The sequence below is a fragment of the Scyliorhinus canicula genome, chromosome 1 (genome assembly GCF_902713615.1).
Source record: "Scyliorhinus canicula chromosome 1, sScyCan1.1, whole genome shotgun sequence".
Taxonomy (NCBI): Eukaryota; Metazoa; Chordata; class Chondrichthyes; order Carcharhiniformes; family Scyliorhinidae; genus Scyliorhinus; species Scyliorhinus canicula.
Window position 1 is genome coordinate 103,938,757 of NC_052146.1, and position 19,138 is coordinate 103,957,894.

The following is a 19,138-nucleotide window of genomic DNA, read 5'->3' on the forward strand; positions in this document are numbered from 1 at the left end:
GCAATCCAGTTGGTCCCTCCCCATGGTTCTCTCCCTGTATCTAATTTCTTCCTTTAAGTATTTATCCAATTTCCTTTTGGAGAATTAATTTTTTCTTTACTCTGCCATGACATGCCAGTGCCACTGGTAAGTCCAACATTTGTTGCCTGAAGTGAGTGGCCTGCTCGGCCTTTTCAGAGGGGGTTCAGAATCAGCCACGTTACAATGGGTCTGGAGTCACATGTAAGCCAGACCAGGCAAGGATGGCAGATTTCCTTCCCTAAAAGTACATTAGTGAAGCAGATAGGTTTTTTCAATAATGGATGATAGTTTTGTGGTCATCATTACTGAAACTAGCAAGCTTTATATTGTGTGGCACGGTGGTCGGGTGGTTAGCACTGCTGCCTCACAGAGCCAGGGACCTGAGTTTGATTCTGACTTTGGGTAACTGCCTGTTTGGAGCTTGCATGTTTGCCTTGTGTCTGTGTGCTCTAGTTTCCTCCCACAGTCCGAATGATGTGTAGGTTACGTGGATTGGCTCTGTTAAATTGCTCTCTATTGTCCAAAGATGTGTAGGTTAGGTTGCAGGATGGGGCAGAGGATTGGGCCTAGGTGGAGTGCTCTTCTGGAGGGTCAGCGCAGACTCATTGGACCGAGTGGCCTCCCTTCTGCACTGTTGGGATTCTATGAGAACCCATGCACACTTGCACAGCAGGTAGAGACTGCAAGCCATGCTACCACAAGGACTATGGTAATAATGATTTCAGATTTTATTAACTGAATTTAAATCCAGAGTGGTATTTGAACCCATGTCCCCAAGGCATTAGATGGATTACTAGTTCAGTAACATTACCATTATGGTACTACTTAAAATATATTTGTACTGTTTCATTTGATAGTTGAGAAGTGAGTGAAAACATCACAAGTGAGCCAAATCTCATCTTTACCCAAGATGGAAGTCACCCTGCTTTTGATCTTGCCTAATTTTTCCAAAGCATAGAATCTAATAGCATCATCTCTAATGTCCACCCAGTTTCGTTCAGCTAACTCAGGACTAGGCTGTTTGTTATATTAATGAAGGAAAGAAATAAACAGGGGGAAAGGCATTCATTATTTGAGCTCATATGAAGATACACTTACTGACACTGGGGTGGTGAGTAGTGTACATTTTATGAATACATCTAAACTGAATAAAGATCGACTTCTGGAATCCTTCTTCACCAAAATGGCTTTTAGAAGTTCAACCCAAGGGACATCTTGAAATTTTTCTTGGATGGACTTCCGGTGGCGACATTTAGGTGGAGGTCTCATGTTGGGTGGCTTCGCTAGAATTCTCGTTTTTTGGCCCTTTACACCCAGTTTTGGGGGGATCTTTTATATGAGTTGTCTTCAGTAAAGTTGTGGGAATTACAGGATGTCAAAATCTCAACGAAAGAATACGGCACGAAGGGAAGTGACGCTAGTCCGTGTGTGTGCCTGAGTTTGGTGCAAGTCGTGGGAGAAAAGATGGCGGGAGCAAGCTCGCCGGGTGGGCTGCACCCATTATGGTGGACACGCTGGTTGAGGTGATGGTGGTGGAGTTTGAGCGGCAATTTGCCAAGAATTTTGAGCGTCATGGGAAGGAGATGATGGGAACACTCAAACAACTAGTGGAGGATACGCTGGCCCCGTTAAAGGAGGCTCTTGGGAACACGTCAGAGATGGTGTGGGTGCAAGGAGTGGTGTTGGAGGGGGTATAAGAGGCATTGTCATGGCACAGCGGGCAGCTCGTCTCGATGGTGGAGGAGCTGCGGAAGGTCAAGGAAAGTAAAGATCTGGGAGCCGAAGTGGAGGACCTGAAGAACAGGTCATTGCAGCAGAATCTTCAGATTGTGGATTGCCTGAGGAGCTGGAGGGTCCGAGGCAGATGGAATACTTTTTAGGGATATTTGCCAAATTGATGGGGGGAAAAAAAAACCGAGCTAATCGGTCACTCTGGCTGAAGCCAAAGGTGAATGATCCACCAAGAGTGGTGATGATCTGTTTTCACAGCTATCAGATGAAGGAGAAGTTCTTGAGATGGACCAAGCAGAATCAGGAGGTGAGGTGGGAAGGCAGTGATATTCGTATATACCAGGACGTCACGGTGGAGCTGGGAAGGTGGGCGGCCTTTAACAGAGGGAAGGCAGCACTTTATAAGAGTGACATGCGGTTTGGGGTGGTCTACTTTGTGAAGTTGAGAGTTAACTACAACTCCAAGGATCATTTGTTTTATGCAGCGGAGGAGGTGGAGGCGTTCATGAGTGCTGAAGGGCTGGGACTGAACGGAGTTTGGACTTTGATTTCTTATGTTGTGGTTGGGAGGGGATGGTTTGGGGGTGGTGGGATAATAGGTTGGGGTTTTCCCCCCTTGGTTTGGTGTTTAGCATGTTTGTATGTTTAGAAGGACTGGGTGTTGGAGGTGGTTTTCTTTGTTGGTTTTTGTGTTCGTTATGTGGGGGAAGGGGGCTATGTTGGGGGCAACTTCACTAGCCAACTTAAGCCTGGGAAGTGTGAATCGTGGTTGGATGGAGAGTATGCAGTGACAAGTGGTTTTGAGAGGAAGTGGTTGGTTAGTTTCTGAGGAGGGGGAGGGGGGATGGTGGAGGAGAGGTAATTGCTTGACGATGACTAGGGGCAGGCCTCAGTCTCATTTGTGGGGCGGGGCCAGGGGGCATTTTGAGAGAGCTCAAGAAGTTGGCGTTCCAGCGGGATGGTAATGGTGGATAGAAGGGGGGGGGGGGGGGGGGTGTTGAGAGACACCCAGTCCGTCTTTGGAAGGGTTGGGTGAGTCAGGTGTTTCACTCGGGTTTTGACAGCTGGGCATGGGAGATAGCGGTACTGGTGGATAAGAGAGTTAGTTTTCAGATGGAGAAGGTGGTGGCTGGTGCATTATAGTAATGAGCACTTTGGAGGGGAGGTTGGTGGTGTTGGTTGGCGTGTATTTCCTGAATTGGGATGATGTAGGGTAGGGTTTATGATAAGGATACTGGTGGGCATCCAGAGCCTGGACACACATCTGTTAATTTTAGGGAGTGGAGGAATTTAAACACAGTCCTGCATCCAAATATGGAATGCTCTAAGCCACGCTCGTTGAGGGGTGGGGACTCAAGGGTTTTGGCAGCATTTATGAAGGAGATGGGGGGGGGGGGGGGGGGGAAGAGGTAGTGCTGCTCCGTGGGGGTCCTTGCATCCAGGGGCAGAGATGCCAGTGCATACTGAATAGACGAGGATTGATTTCTTTCTTATGGGGAGGTCGTTGTTGTTGGGGGCGAGGAAAGCGGAATGCTTGGTGATTGTTATTTCAGATCATGCTCTACACTTGGTGGATGTGGTTTTGGAGAAGATGCCTGCATAGAGGCCGACGTTGAAGTCGGATGTGGTCTTGGAGAAGGGGCCTGTACCGAGGCCGACGTGGAGGTCGGATGTGGTCTTGGAGAAGGGGCCTGTACAGAGGCCGACGTGGAGGTCGGATGTGGTCTTGGAGAAGGGGCCTGTACCGAGGCCGACGTGGAGGTCAGATGTGGTCTTGGAGAAGGGGCCTGTACAGAGGCCGACGTGGAGGTCGGATGTGGTCTTGGAGAAGGGGCCTGTACAGAGGCCGACGTGGAGGTCGGATGTGGTCTTGGAGAAGGGGCCTGTACCGAGGCCGACGTGGAGGTCAGATGTGGTCTTGGAGAAGGGGCCTGTACAGAGGCCGACTTGGAGGTTGGATGTGGGGCTGCTTGTGGATCTGAGTTTTTGGGTGAGGATGGCAAAGGTGATTGATGATTATGTGGGGTTCAATAAGAATGGGGAGGTCTCACCGTTGGTGGTATTGGAGGTGCTGAAGGAGGTGTTAAGGGACAAAATCAACCCGTTTAAGGTGCAAGTGGGTAGGGAGGTACGAGAGGAGCGGTAACAACATTTTGGAAGTGGATTGGAATTATGCGGATAATCCCACTCTGGAACGTTTGGCCAATGATGGAACTGCAGACGTAGTTTGACCATTTGTTTATAGGGAAAGTGGTGGTGCCAGGTGAGACAGGCAAAAGGTGTGGTATACGAGTACAGGGAGAATGCCAGGCCCTTGCTGGTGGGAGAACTCCGTTGGAAGATTGTTCAGGTTTGGGATGGGGTGAGGTAGCTGGTAGCTACACTGGAGCAGGTGAATAGGGCATTTGAGGAGTTTTAGAAGAGATTGCATAGGTCAGAGCCCCCCGGGGGATGAGCCGGATATGAGGGAGCTTTTGGAGGGCTGGAGTGTCCCACAGTGGGAGAGGAAGATAGGGCAGAGTTGGAGGAGCCAGTGGGGATTGAGGAGGTTTGGACGGTAGTAGAGAAGATGCAAGTGGATAAAGCACCGGGAGCTTTTGGATAGGCTGACGCCACTGTTGGGGGAGATGTTTGAGGTCGCGGTTGCTAGGGGAGCGCTTCCGGAGACAATGGGCCAAGCATCTATTTCGCTGTTGTTAAAAAAGGATAAGGACCTGGTGGAGTGTGGGTCGTATCGGCAAATATCTCTGTTGAATGTGGATGCCAAGATTCCTGCCAAAGTGTTGCTACTTAGCTTGGAGAAATGCCTTCCGCATGTGGTTGGGGGAGGATCAGACAGGGTTTGTAAAGGGTAGGCAGTTGTCCTCGAACGTGTGGCGCTTGTTAAACGTGGTGCTCTCCCCATCGGGGGGGGGGGGGGGGGGGGGGGGGGGGGGGGGGGGGGGGGGAGAGAGCAGGAGATGGCATTTTGGGCCTGGGTTTGTGGCATGGGTCAAATTGTTGTATAAAAGGAACCAAAGGAGAAAGTTCGCACAAGTACTAAAAGGAATAAAATGGGAAGTAAAAATATAAATGGTAAGCGACGTGGCAGGTTGTTACATGAAGATATGGGTTCAACGACAAGGAAAATAAGGAGAAAAGTTAAGAGGAAAAATAACTTGGGAGAGGTTAGTGATCAAGGTGTTAAGATTCAAAACAGAGGTATAAAAGCCAACATAAAAGTGTACTTTACCTGAATGCTCGTAGTATTCGGAATAAGGTAAATGAGTTGACGGCACAAATCATCGTGAATGACTATGATTTAGTGGCCATTACTGGAACATGGTTAAAGGATGGTCCCGACTGGGAGTTAAAGATCCGAGGGTATCAAACTATATGGAAGGACAGAGTGGATGGTAAGGGAGGTGGTGTTGCTCTGTTATTTAAGGATGACATCCGGGCAATAGCAAGGGATGACATCGGTGCTATGGAGGATAAGGTTGAACCCATTTGGGTGGAAATCAGGAATAGTAAGGCGAAAAAGTCACTGATAGGAGTAGTCTATAGGCCACCAAATAGTAACATTATGGTGGGCCAGGCAATAAACAAAGAAATAACGGATGCATGTAGAAATGGTACAGCAGTTATCATGGGGGATTTTAATCTACATGTCGATTGGTTTAACCAGGTCAGTCAAGGCAGCCTTGAGGAGGAGTTTATAGAATGTATCCGCGATAGTTTCCTAGAACAGTATGTAATGGAACCTACGAAGGAACAAGTGGTTCTAGATCTGGTCCTGTGTAATGAGACAGGATTGATTAATGATCTCATAGTTAGGGATCCTCTCAGAAGGAGCGATCACAATATGGTGGAATTTAAAATACAGATGGAGGGTGAGAAGGAAAAATCAAACATTAGTGTTTTGTGCTTAAATAAAGGAGATTACAATGGGATGAGAGAAGAGCTAGCTAAGGTAGACTGGGAGCAAAGACTTTATGGTGAAACAGTTGAGGAACAGTGGAGAACCTTCCAAGCGATTTTTCACAGTACTCAGCAAAGGTTTATACCAACAAAAAGGAAGGACGGTCGAAAGAGGGAAAATCGACCGTGGATATCTAAGGAAATAAGGGACAGTATAAAATTGAAAGAAAAAGCATACAGAGTGGCAAAGATTAGTGGGAGACTAGAGGACTGGGAAATCTTTAGATTTCTAAAGCTATAAGCTAAAAAAGCTATAAAGAAGAGTAAGATAGATTATGAAAGTAAACTTGCTCAGAATATAAAACAGATAGTAAAAGTTTCTACAAATATATAAAACGAAAAAGAGTGGCTAAGGTAAATATTGGTCCTTTAGAGGATGAGAAGGGAGATTTAATAATGGGAGATGAGGAAATGGCTGAGGAACTGAACAGGTTTTTTGGGTCGGTCTTCGCAGTGGAAGACACAAATAACATGCCAGTGACTGATGGAAATGAGGCTATGAGAGGTGAGGAGCTTGAAATGATTGTTATCACTAAGGAGGTAGTGATGGGCAAGCTAATGGGGCCAAAGGTAGATAAGTCTCCTGGCCCTGGTGGAATGCATCCCACAATGCTAAAAGAGATGGCTAGGGAAATTGCAAATGCACTAGTGATAATTTACCAAAATTCACTCGACTCTGGAGTGGTCCCGGTCGATTGGAAATTAGCAAACGTGACGCCACTGTTTAAAAAAGGAGGTACGCAGAAAGCGGGTAATTATAGGCCAGTTAGCTTAACTTCGGTAGTAGGGAAGATGCTGGAATCTATCATCAAGGAAGAAATAGCGAGGCATCTGGATGGAAATTGTCTCATTGGGCAGACACAGCATGGGTTCATAAAGGGCAGGTCAGGCCTAACTAATTTAGTGGAATTTTGTGATGACATTACCAGTGCAGTAGATAACGGGGAGCCAATGGATGTGGTATATCTGGATTTCCAGAAAGCTTTTGACAAGGTGCCACACAAAAGGTTGCTGCATAAGATAAAGATGCATGGCATTAAGGGTAAAGTAGTAGCATGGACAGAGGATTAGTTAATTAATAGAAAGCAAAGAGTGCGGATTAATGGGTGTTTCTCTGGTTGGCAATCAGTAGCTAGTGGTGTCCCTCAGGGATCCGTGTTGGGCCCACAATTGTTCACAATTCACATGGATGATTTGAAGTTGGGGACCAAAGGCAATGTGTCCAAGTTTGCAGAAAACACTAAGATTAGTGGTAAAGCAAAACGTCCAGGATACCGGAAGTCTGCAGAGGGATTTGGATAGGTTAAGTGAATGGGCTAGGGTTGGATTGATGGAATACAATGCTGACAAATGTGAGGTTATCCATTTTTGTTCGGAATAACAGCAAAAGGGATTACTATTTAAATGACAAAATAGTAAAACATGCTGCTGTGCAGGGAGGCCTGGGTGTGCTAGTGCACGAGTCGCAAAAAGTTAGTTTACAGGTGCAACAGGTGATTAAGAAGGCAAATGGAGTTTTGCCCTTCATTACTAGAGGAATGGAATTTAAGACTAGGGAGGTTATGCTGCAATTGTATAAGGTGTTAGTGCGGCCACACCTGGAGTATTGTGTTTGGTTTTGGTCTCCTTACCTGAGAAAGGACGTACTGGCACTGGAGGGTGTGCAGAGGAGATTCACTAGGTTAATCCCAGAGCTCAACGGGTTGGATTACGAAGAGAGGTTGAGTAGACTGGGACTGTACTCGTTGGAAGTTAGAAGGATGTGGGGGGATCTTATAGAAACATATAAAATTATGAAGGGAATAAGTAGGATAGATGCGGGCAGGTTGTTTCCAGTGGCGGGTGAAAGCAGAACTAAGAGGAATAGCCTCAAAATAAGGGGAAGTAGATTTAGGACTGAGTTTAGGAGGAACTTCTTCACCCAAAGGGTTGTGAATCTATGGAATTCCTTGTCCAGTGAAGCAGTTGAGGCTCGTTCATTAAATGTTTTCAGGATAAAGATAGATAGTCTTTTGAAGAATAAAGGATTAAAGGGCTATGGTGTTCGGGCTGGAAAGTGGAGCTGAGTCCACAAAAGATCAGCCATGATCTCATTGAATGGCAGAGCAGGCTCGAGGGGCTGGATGGCCTACGCCTGCTCCTAGTTCTTATGTTCTTAAATGAGGTGAAGTCGGGATATTTTCAGCTGCATAGAGGAATGAGGCAGGGGTGTCCCATGTCCCCCCTTCTGTTTGCGCTGGTGAGAGCCCTTGACCATTGTGCTGAGGAGGTCATATGAGTGAAGGAGGGGTGGAGCATAGGTGTCCATGTATTCTGATGGTTTTTTTGTCGTACATTTCCAACTCGGTTCCCATGGTGGGGGATATAATGGGGCTGCTTAAGCGATTTGAGGCTTTTTCGGGATATAAATTGAATTTGGAGACCAGCAAGTACTTTCTGGTCCCCCACCAGGGATTGAATCTGGCTTGGGGGTGGGGGATTGCTGTTTTGTGTGGCGACTACTCACTTCAGGTATCCGAAGGTGCAGGTGGCTCGGGATTTGGCCCGCTCAGTAAATTGAATTTTAGGAGTCTGGTGGGTAGGGTCAAGGTGGGTTTGTTGAGGTGGGACAGCCTCCCCCCCATCACTGCCAGGCCAGGTGCAGACAATAAAGATTAACCTGTTTTTTTTTGGCAAATTTGAAGTACCCACTTGTATAAAATTTTTCCCAATTAAGGGGCAATTTAGCGTGGCCAATCCATCTACCCTGCACATTTTGGGTTGTGAGGATGAGACCCACACAGACACGGGGAGAATGTGCAAACTCCACACGGACAGTGACCCAGGGCTGGGATCGAACCCAGGTATGCAGCGCTGTGAGGCAGCAGTGCTAACCTCCACCACCGTGTCACCCCTGTAAAGATGAATGTTTGGCCATGGTTTTTGATTTTATTCCAGTGTTTACCAGTCTTCTTGATGAAAGTGTTTTTTATGGGGATGGAAGAGTCGATTTTGTCATTTGTCTGGGCAGGTACGTAGTGAGGGTTTGGAAGACTTTGCTTCAGAGAGGGTGAGTTGGGAATCTACTGTATTATTATTGGACGGCGAATGCCTCTAGGGAGCCGGAGGCAATGCGAGTGAGGATGGAGGCAGGCTCTTGTCGGGGTTGTGGGCGTTGGCAATGGTGTCGCTTCAATTTGCCCTGGGGAAATATTCAGGTAGTCCGGTGGTGGTGGCCACACTGAAGATATGGAGCCAAGTTTGGCAATAGTTTAGCTTAGGGGAGGGGTTGAGGCTGATGCCGAGCCAAGAGAATCATGTGTTTGAGTTGGCGACGCTGTATGCTAGGTTTCGGGGATGGGAGGAGCGAGGAGTGGTGCAAATGAAGGACTTATTCTTGGAAGGCAGTTTGAGAGTTTGGTGGAGTTGATGGAGATGTTTGGGATTCCTCGGTGGGGGGGTGTCCTTTAGGTGTATGCAGGTGCGGAATTTTGCAAGGCATGTTTTTGCCACTTCTACGGTGACACTGCCCTCCTCGTTGTTGGAGGGGTGCTGTCGGTGATGGGGTAGGAGGGGGCGTCACCGTGGCGATTTATGGAAGAACTATTGTTGGAGGGGGTGAAGGCCAAGTGGGAGGAGAAGCTGGGGGTGGCGCTGGAGGAGAGGTTGTGGTGTGACGTGTTGCGGAGGGTGAATGCCTCAATTTCATGTGCGAAACTGGGGTTAATACAGTTAATGGTGGAGCACAGGCCCCTGACGAGGCCAAGGATGAGCCGGTTGTTTGAGGGCGTGGAGGACACCTGCGAGTGATGTGGGAGAGCGCCAGCCAACCATGTACATATATTCCGGTCCTGCCTGAAGTTGGAGAAATTTTGGAGGTTTTTTCAGCACCATGTCAGGATCCTGCACTTGGACTTGAAACCCAATCCCCTGGGGGGCCATATTGGGGTGTCCAACCTGCCAGAGCTGACGACGGGAGCAGGGGGCAGATGTTTTAGCCTTCGCTTCGCAGGCGGGTCCTGTTGGGGTCGAGGTCAGCTTCTCTGCCCTGTGCCTCGGCATGGCGGGGGGATTTAATGGAATTCCTGTAACTTGAGACGGTGAAGTTCATCTTGAGGGTGGCGGTAGTGACTGAGGGGCTCTATAAGAGATGGGATCTACTTAGTCTTCATTTTAAAGAGTCGGTTACTGTCAGCTGCTGGATGTGGGTGGCGTTGTTCTTTGAGTACAAGTGGGTTGGTTGGTAGAGTGGGGGAGGATTCCTCTGTTATTCTTTTTATTTTGTGTTTTTTTGTTTTATGTATAAAATGTTGAAAACCGAATAAAAGTATTTTCCAAAAAAAATTCTTATTGGGATCTTTAATGCACATTAGCTCCCGAATAGTCATATTATATATGATTTCCAAGTTGCTGCTGGGCATAACACTCAGGATCTGTACTTCAACATTCCTAGTTGCAATAATGGGTTTATTTTGATAATATACACTGGTTTCACATAGACAGTTCCCATTTTATTGACTTGCTAATACTACAAATTTAGAGCTACGTCAAAAAAACAATAAAATGAAAAAAAAAGGTATTGTGTTTAAATCTGAACCAAATATTCAACTATTTGGGTGGAACTCCTACTGTTCTTACCGGCAACGTCTTGTTCACCTTGAAATGTATTGTGCACTTGCAGTCCTTGGTATCGTTCTTGGTGCACCGGTGACACAAACTGTTCGGACTGTTGCCTGTATAGTCAAGCTGGGAAAAAAACATTCTCGTGTAAAACATTTAGACCAGATATTTGAAAAAACAATCTATGCCAAACCTGGCTACTTATTGCAAGTTGAATCAGATTTGGCTCTCAGAATTAAGGAAAAATGTTCGACTCGGCATCAAGAGTCCAGCTTTAGTTTAGTCTATCATTTGTGCATATGAAGGAGCTTCCTTCCTCCTTCATGCATGTGCAATTCTCAAGTGAGCTGTCATTTTTGTGGTCTCTTATAAGAACGTATCTTCTGGTCCCTTTAGTACGGGTAATTCCAACATTTTCCCATTCGGAGCCTTCAATAGCTGCATTGAAGACCCTCAGTCTTGATACAACTTGCACAGTGATGTAATGTCAAAGAGACATGTGAAATGAAAATGAATGAAAATGAAAATCGCTTATTGTCACAAGTACGCTTCAAATGAAGTTACTGTGAAAAGCCCCTAGTCGCCACATTCCGGCGCCTGTTTGGGGAGGCTGGTACGGTAACAGTTAAACACAGACACTCGAGACAGTGACGGGATTTTTCCCACCTGGTTTCCTAATTATGGACCTCTTACCTCAAATGATTTGGTGCATTCTATTCATCCCATCTAAGCACGTCAATTTTATATACACCAATTAAATTTCCCTTCAGCCTGCACTATTATAAGGAAAGTAATGCCAGTCTATCCAATCTTTCTTCGTAACTAAAATTCTTCAGTCCTGCCAACACCCTCATAAATCTTCTTTGCATCCTCTCTGGTGTGAACACATTCTTCCTGCAGTATGGTGACCATAACTGTACGTGCTTTCTAGGCAGTCCCTCGGGAGTCGAGGATGACTTGCTTCCCCACTAAAAAGGAGTCCTCAGGTGACTGACGATTCCAATGCGTGATCTACAGTCTCTGTGAGGCAGATAGTGGTTGGAGGAGCGGGTAGGTGGCATGCCCTGCCCAGGTTTCCACGCACTCCTTTCACTGTTGCTGCTTGACTTCAGCTTGCTCTCAACGATGAAGCTTCAGCTCCATCCAGTTTAGCTCCTTCCCGGATGATTTTCCTCCACCTTGGGCAGTCTTGGGCCAGGGATTCCCAGACATCGGTGAGGATATCACATTTTTTTGAGGCTTTGAGAGGTCCTTTAAGTGCTTCCTCTGCACTCTTGGGTCTCATTTACTGTGTTGAAGTTCCGAGCACAGTGCTGGTTTCAGCAGTCTTGGGTCAGGCATGAAGACAAATGTGGCCTGCCCAGCGGAGCTGACCAAGTGTGGCCAATTCTGCAATATGGAGGATGTTGGCCTAATTAGTGCTTTAAACCTCCCAACTCTTATATTCTATGCCTCAGCTAATAAAGGGAACTATCCTGTATGCCTCTTTAGCCATCTCAACATATCCTGCACAATCTCTGTGCGCACACTCCAAGGTTCCTCTAGATTTTGCAATATCCTAACATTTATTGTGTACTCCCTTGTTTGCTTCATCTTCCCCAAATGTTTGACCTCATATTTCCCAGGATTGAATGCTATGTCATTTTTTTGACTACCTGACCAATCAGTTTAGATCTTCTTGCAGTCTATAGCTGACTTCTTCACTACTAACCAAACAACAAATTTTCAGATCATTCGTAAAATCTTTGATAATTTGCTACATTTGAGCCAAAATTTTTGATATACCAAGAAAGACAATGTAGATCCTCAGGCCTCTTTGGACCTTCATTGTTTCCAGCTTTTCACCACTGAAGAGGACATGCCAAATGGTGAACTCACTTTTGCCACAGTTTACCCATTCAATCAATATCTCTAATTTTATGTTCCCCGCTACACTGCTTTACAATTCAGTCTACCTTTGTGTCATTTGTTAATTTGAATGACTAGCTTTCCATCACCCTTTCAGGAAGTGAGTTCTAGACTCCCACCACTCTATGGGTGCAAAGGTTTTTCCTCAAATCCTCCCTCAACCTCCTGCCCCTTACTTTAAAGCTATACTCCCTTGTTATTGATTCCTTCACCAAGCAGAACGTTTCTTCCTCTCTACTCTATCTATGCCCTTACATAATTTTACACACCTCAATCATGTCCCCCCTCAGCCGTCTCTGCTCCAAGGAAAACAACCCTAGTTTATCCAATCTCTTGTCAGAACTTTCATGATATGCAAACATGCAGCTAATGAACATAAAATAGGACACGACCAATGAGCAGTCAGGACACTTGGGGGTGGTATCTCACTATAAAAGGAGTCTGTACAATCTAGTCAGTTCAACTCAGCAAGATGCGTGACGACCAGCAACTGCATACCGGCACAATGGAAAAGATTCAGGCTCCTCACCAGCTCAGGACCTCCGGCAATCTCAGTGCCAACTGGCGACATTCAAGCAGAAATTTCAGCTTTACATCGAAGCATCAGACCTCAATGGTGCGCCTGATGCACAGAAGATAGCTCTTTTCTTCACCACAGCGTGTGATCACACCTTGGAAATATTCAGCTTCTTTCACTTCGCCGAAGACCAGTACAAGACAAAGTTTCAGACCATCCTGGACAAGTTTGACAGCCACTGTGACGTGGACACCCAATAAAATCTTCGAGCGCTACATATTCAAACAGTGATTGCAAGGTAAAGACAAATCCTTCACCTCATATTTAACTAACCGTAGACTGCTAGCGCAATCCTGCAACTTCGGTGATATCACTGACTCATGATCAGAGACCAAATTGTTTTTGGAGTTCACTCTGATCGTCTGAGAGAGCAGTTACTGAAGATCAAGCATAAACATGCACAGTGCATGAGCACGCTAAAATCGCTATACCCAGTACAAAAACGGCAGAAAATGATAGACTAGCCTCCCACGAAGCGGAGAGTGTGCAGGTCATCTCCCGGATGCAGCGCCTCAACATTGACGAAAGCGGCCATTCCACGCACTCTATGCGGGGGCCCTACACATGCGCGATGCGAACGGGATAACGAAGCGGCAGAAACCCGCACTGCGCCGGTGCAGACGTCTGAGAACCGCACTGCGCCTGTGCAACGATGCAATGAGCATCAGGACGCCGAGGTCATGATGTGGCTGAACTGTGGCACTGCCCATTTAAAGAAACACTGCCCTACAAGAGGCAGACTCTGTTTAAACTGTGGGAAGCCAGGCCACTATGCAGCCCTGTGCAGATCCAATTCAGACGATGGCGCATCTGGAGTGTGCAACAACGCCTCCAGGATTATTATCCTGGCAGTGCAACGGATCCAGATGATGAATGCCTGGACAACGCCTACCGTGTTGGCATTATTACAACGTCTGATATGTCACACCAGACACATCGCAAGTCCAATCCATCCTAGCTGTGGATTCCAACGACGAATGGCGAGCAGTGATGAAGGTCAACCACTGCCCCATCCAGTTCAAGCTGGACAAAAGGTGCCTCTGCCAACCTCCTCTCACAGGCAGACTTCAGACTCATTAAGAAGCCCCCCCCCCCCCCCCCCCCATGGTCCTTCCAGCTGCCTGCAAGCTCCTGGATTACAACGGGAATGCCATCACGGCACTGGGATCCTGCCATCTGCACGTATCCAACCGACACATACAAGTATGGTCACGCTTTGAAATTGTTAAGCTGGACAGGGCATCCCTATTGGGTGCGCATGCCTGCAAGCAGCTGAACCTCATTCAAAAGGTTTACACCACAACATCCTCCCATGTGAATTTTCAGGCTGGCATCAACAACATCCTCGCCCAGTATCCAGATGTGTTCAACGGGATAGGCACGCTGCCGTATCGATACAAGATTCTGCTACGACCTGATGCCAAGCCAGTGGTCCACGCACCACGATGAATCCCTGCTCCACTTAGAAAGCGCCTGAAGACACAGCTCAAGGATCTTCAGCAAAAAGGCATCATATCCAAGGTCACCGAACCGTCTACCAACTGACTGGGTTAGCTCGATGGCGTGTGTAAAGAAGCCTTCGAGGGACCTGTGCATCTGCATTGATCCCAAGGATCTCAATAAGAATATTATGCGGGAACACTACTCCATCCCGAAGTGGGAGGAACTCATAAGAGAGATGGCACACTCGCGCTTCTTCACCAAATTGGATGCATCACAGGGATTTTGGTAAATCCAGCCGGAAGAGTCCAGCAGCTTCTGCACCTTCAACACGCCTTTTGGCAGATTTTACTACAACCGAATGCCATTTGGCATCATCTCGCCATCGGAGATATTCCATCACATCATGGAGCAGATGATGGACGGCATTGAAGGGGTTCGTGTGTACGTGGATGAGATCATCACATGGTCCACGACCCCTGAAGAACGTGTGTCCCGTCTCCAGAAGGTATTCCGCCATGTACATGCCAACACCTAAAGTTAAACAGGTCCAAATGTTGTTTTGGCACATCGATGGTCAAGTTCCTAGGCGACCAGATCTCACAGCATGGTGTGCGTTCGGACACAGCCAAAATCAAGGCCATCGAGGCGATGAAGGGCCCTGAGGACAAAAAGGCGGATCTGCGCTTCTTGGGTATGGTTAATTTTCTGGGCAAGGTCATTCCAAACATGGCCACATAAACCACGGCCCGACGCACCTGGTGAAAATGTCAACTGCCTTTGCGTGGAAGGCGGCACACCAGACAGAGTGGCTGAAAGCCAAGCTCACCACTGCACCAGTCCTGGCATTCTTCGACCCGGACCGGGAGACAAAGATATCCATAGATGCGAGTCAGGATGGCATCGGTGCGGTGTTTCTTCAACAAGGTGACACATCATCCTGGGCACCAGTAGCCTACCCATCAAGGGCGATGATGCCCACTGAAACCAGATATGCACAGATTGAGAAGAAGTGCTTGGGTCTTCTTACCAGCATCCTCAAATTTCATGATTATGTCTACGGCCTGCCGATGTTCACTGTCGAGACGGATCAAAGGACTCTGGTCCACATCATCCACAAGGACCTGAACGACATGACGCCTCAGTTGCAGAGAATCCTGCTTAAACTTAGGACGCAAGGCTTCAACTTGGTGTACACACCTGGCAAGGAGCTCACCATCGCTGATACATTGTCCTGCTCTGTCCAGCTCCGTCACCTCGCCCAGTGAGCCACTGGAGATCATCTGGCACATCGAATTGCAGGTGCAGCTGTGTGCTAGCACTCTCCCGGCACAGATGAGAAGGTAGTTCACATCCGTGATGAGACAGCCAAAGACCCCCCTTGCAGCGGGTCATCCACAACCTCACCAATAGCTGGCAGAAAGGGCAGTGCCCACAATTGTACAATGTGAAGGATGACCTGACGGAGATTGATGGTATCCTCCTCAAGCTGGACAGGATTGTTATTCCGCTCAGTCTCCAGAGCCAGGCAGGCTGTCTACTGGCCCGGCATCAGCCAGGACATCATGAATATGGTCCTGAACTTTGCTACCTGTCGGCAGTTCCAGCCAGCGCAGAGCAAGGAGATGCTCCAACAGCATGACATAGTGACCTCTCCGTGGTCCAAGGTTGGCATCGACCTCTTTCATGCAAATGGCCTCGACTACGTATTGATCATCGACTATTTCTCGAATTACCCTGAGGTGCTGAAGCTCCCGGACCTCACCTCTCGGACTGTCATCAAAGCCTGTAAGGAGACATTCTCAAAGCATGGCATCCCAATCACCATCATGAGCGACAATGGCCCGTCCTTTAGCAGTTGAGAATGGTCCACGTTTGCCAGGTCATACGATTTCCAGCATGTCACCTCAAGTCCGCACTATCCACAGTCCAATGGAAAAGTTGACAAAGGGATGCACATTGTGAAACAGCTCATCTGCAAGGCCGCGGACTCTGCTTCCGACATACACTTTTACTTTGTACTGCTCGCGTACAGGGCAACTCCATTGTCCATTGGCAGGTCGCCGGCTCAACTCCTGAACAGGGACCTGCGGATGACGCTTCCAGCCAAACACCTGCCCAACTTGGATCACCTCCCAGCTCAGAGACCGCCAAAAGCAGGGCTATGATGCCCATGCCACTGATCTGGCCATGATAGCCCCGGCAGACACTGTCAGGATCAAGATACCGGATGGTGAGTAGTCTGCCCCGGCTGTCGTTGATCGACAGGCTGCGCCCCACTCTTATGTTGTACGTATGGCTGATGGCTCCATCGTGCGAATGAATTGACGGGCACTGTGTAAAGTTGCCTGCCTGCAACCACTTTCTCCTCCATTTCCATATGTTGAATTGCCACCTCCTGATACCTCGCACCATGAGGCCACCAGTCAGGCTTCCATCCCGCCTGTCAAGGCACGGTCGTCCCCTCCGCCACCTCTCCGGCGGTCGACCAGGATCAGACACAAGACTCAGAGAATGGACTTGTGAACGTTTGTTTTGTTTGCTCTGTTCGGTTGTCCTCCATCAGTCACGTTACACAGACTCATTCACATGTAAATACATTCACATACGCCAACAAAACATTAAAAAAGGGGGGGAGATGTCATGATATTCAAACATGCATCTAATGAACACATAGAATAGGACACGACCAATGAGCAGTCAGGACATTCAGGGGAGGTATCTCACTATCAAAGAGATGAGGCACTCACACCCGCCTCTTTCCATGGACCAACATCTACAGAGTGAGACAGGGTGTATCCTCAGCATCACACCCCAGCACGTGGCTTAGAGCAAGGCTGGTTCAGTTAGACTGAGTTACTACATTTAGATTAGCAGAGAGTCGAACTCATTGAGAACTGTGCTAATAGTTCAATAAAACACATTGAACTCACTTCAAAGTCTGGAGCATCTTTTACTCAAAACTGCATCAGGTGGCAGCTTGTGTTATTCCAAATTACATAACACGACAATAACCAAAACTCTCCAGTCCAGGCAACATCCTGGTAAACCTCCACTGCACCCGTTCCAGTGCTACAACATCCCTCCTACAATGTGGATTTCAGAACTGCACACAATATTCTAGCTGTGGCCTAACCAACGGTTTATACAGTTAAAGCATAATCTGGGCTGCACAGTAGCAAAGTCGCTAGCACTGCTCCCGCAGTGCCAGGGACCCAGGTTCAATTCTGACCTTGGGTGACTGTCTGCATGGAATTTCATGCTCTCCTGTGTCTGCATGGGTTTCCTCAGTTTACTCCCACGGCCCAAGGATGTGCAGGTTAGGTGGATTTGTCATGCTAAATTGACCCTTAGTGTCCAGGGGTGTGCAGGTTCTGTTACGGGGTTAAGATGGGATGGACAGGGGAATGGACCTTGGTAGAGTGTTCTTTTGAAGGGTTGGTGCAGACTTGATGGGCTGAATGGCCTCCTTATGCACAGTAAGGATTCTATGATACAATGAACCTCCCCGCTCATAAACTCCAAGCCTCGTCTAATAAAGGTATATGCCTTCTTAACCACTGTATCCACCTGCCCTGCTATCTTAAGGGACCGGTGTACATGCACACCATGGTCCCTCTGATCCTTGGTGGTTCCCAGAGTTCTGCCGTTCATGTATTTGCTTGCCTTGTTTGTCCTGCCCAAGTGTATCACTTCACACTTACCAGGATTGAATATTATTTGCCACTGATCAGCCCACCTGGCCAGCCCATCTATACCCTCCAGTAATCTAAGGCTATCCTCCTCACTAGTTACTACCCTACCAATGTTTGTTACATTCGCAAACTTACTGATCAACCCTCCTACATTCATATCTAAATCATTTATATAAACCACAAACAGCAAAGGCCTCAACACTAATCACTATGGGACCCCACTGGACACAGGCTTCCAGTCAGAAAAACACCCCCCAACCATCACCCTCTGCTTCCTGCCACTTGGCCAATTTTGGATCCAATTTGTCACGTTTCCTTCGACCTCACAGGCTCTTACCTTCGCTCTCAGTCTCCCATGTGGAACCTTATCAAAAGCCTTGCTGAATTCCAAATAGACCACGCCAAATGCATTTCCCTCATCAATACACCTGGTCACATCTTTGAAAAATTCAATCAAATTGGTCAGACAGGACCACCCCTTAACAAAACCATGCTGACTGTTCTTGATTAATCCCTGCCTCTCCAAATGCAGATTACTTCAGTCTCTCAGAATTGCTTCCAATAGTTTCCCCACCACTGAGGTTCGACTGACTGGCCTTTAATTTCCTGGTTTATCCCTTCTTGAATAATGGTACCACATTGGCTATCCTCCAGTCCTACGGCACCTCTCCTGTGGCCAGAGAGGAATTTAAAATTGCCAGCCCCCTTGCTATTTCCTCCCTTGCCTGACTCAACAGTCTGGGATACATTTCATCTGACCCTGGATATTTGTCTACTTCAAGGGGCAATTTAGCAGCCAGTCCACCTAACCTGTACATCTTTGGATCATGGAAGGAAATCGGAGCACCCAGAGGAAACCCACACAGACATGGGGAGAATGTGCAAACTCCACACAGACAGTCACCCGAGGCCGGAATTCAACCTGGGGTCCCTGGAGCGGTGAGGTAGCAGTGCTAACCACTGTGCCACCGTGCCGTCAAATGTAGGCCTGATGAGTGCAAGATAAAATGCTTCGACAGCATGTCTCTTTTTTTCGAGCAATACTCAGGTTATGTGCTAGCAAGCAACTGTATCATATTTTCTTCATTACTTATTAATTTTGGTGAGTCCCTGCCCTCGTTTCAATTCTTGGTATTGGTATTGCTAGCTTGCTCGCTTCTTCCTCGACTATAAATACTGGCATAATGGATACAGGTTGCGCACCATT

General features: G+C 47.6%; 1 protein-coding gene across 1 annotated transcript in view; it reads right to left on the minus strand.

Moving 5' to 3' along the window:
* Positions 1 to 19,138, minus strand: part of tmem30b (transmembrane protein 30B) — a 54,993-nt gene that overhangs the window by 20,259 nt on the left and 15,596 nt on the right. The window contains exon 2 of the mRNA XM_038796757.1: positions 10,330 to 10,437. Within this exon, the coding sequence (XP_038652685.1) occupies positions 10,330 to 10,437 (108 nt within the window). The remainder of the gene's footprint in view (positions 1 to 10,329; positions 10,438 to 19,138) is intronic.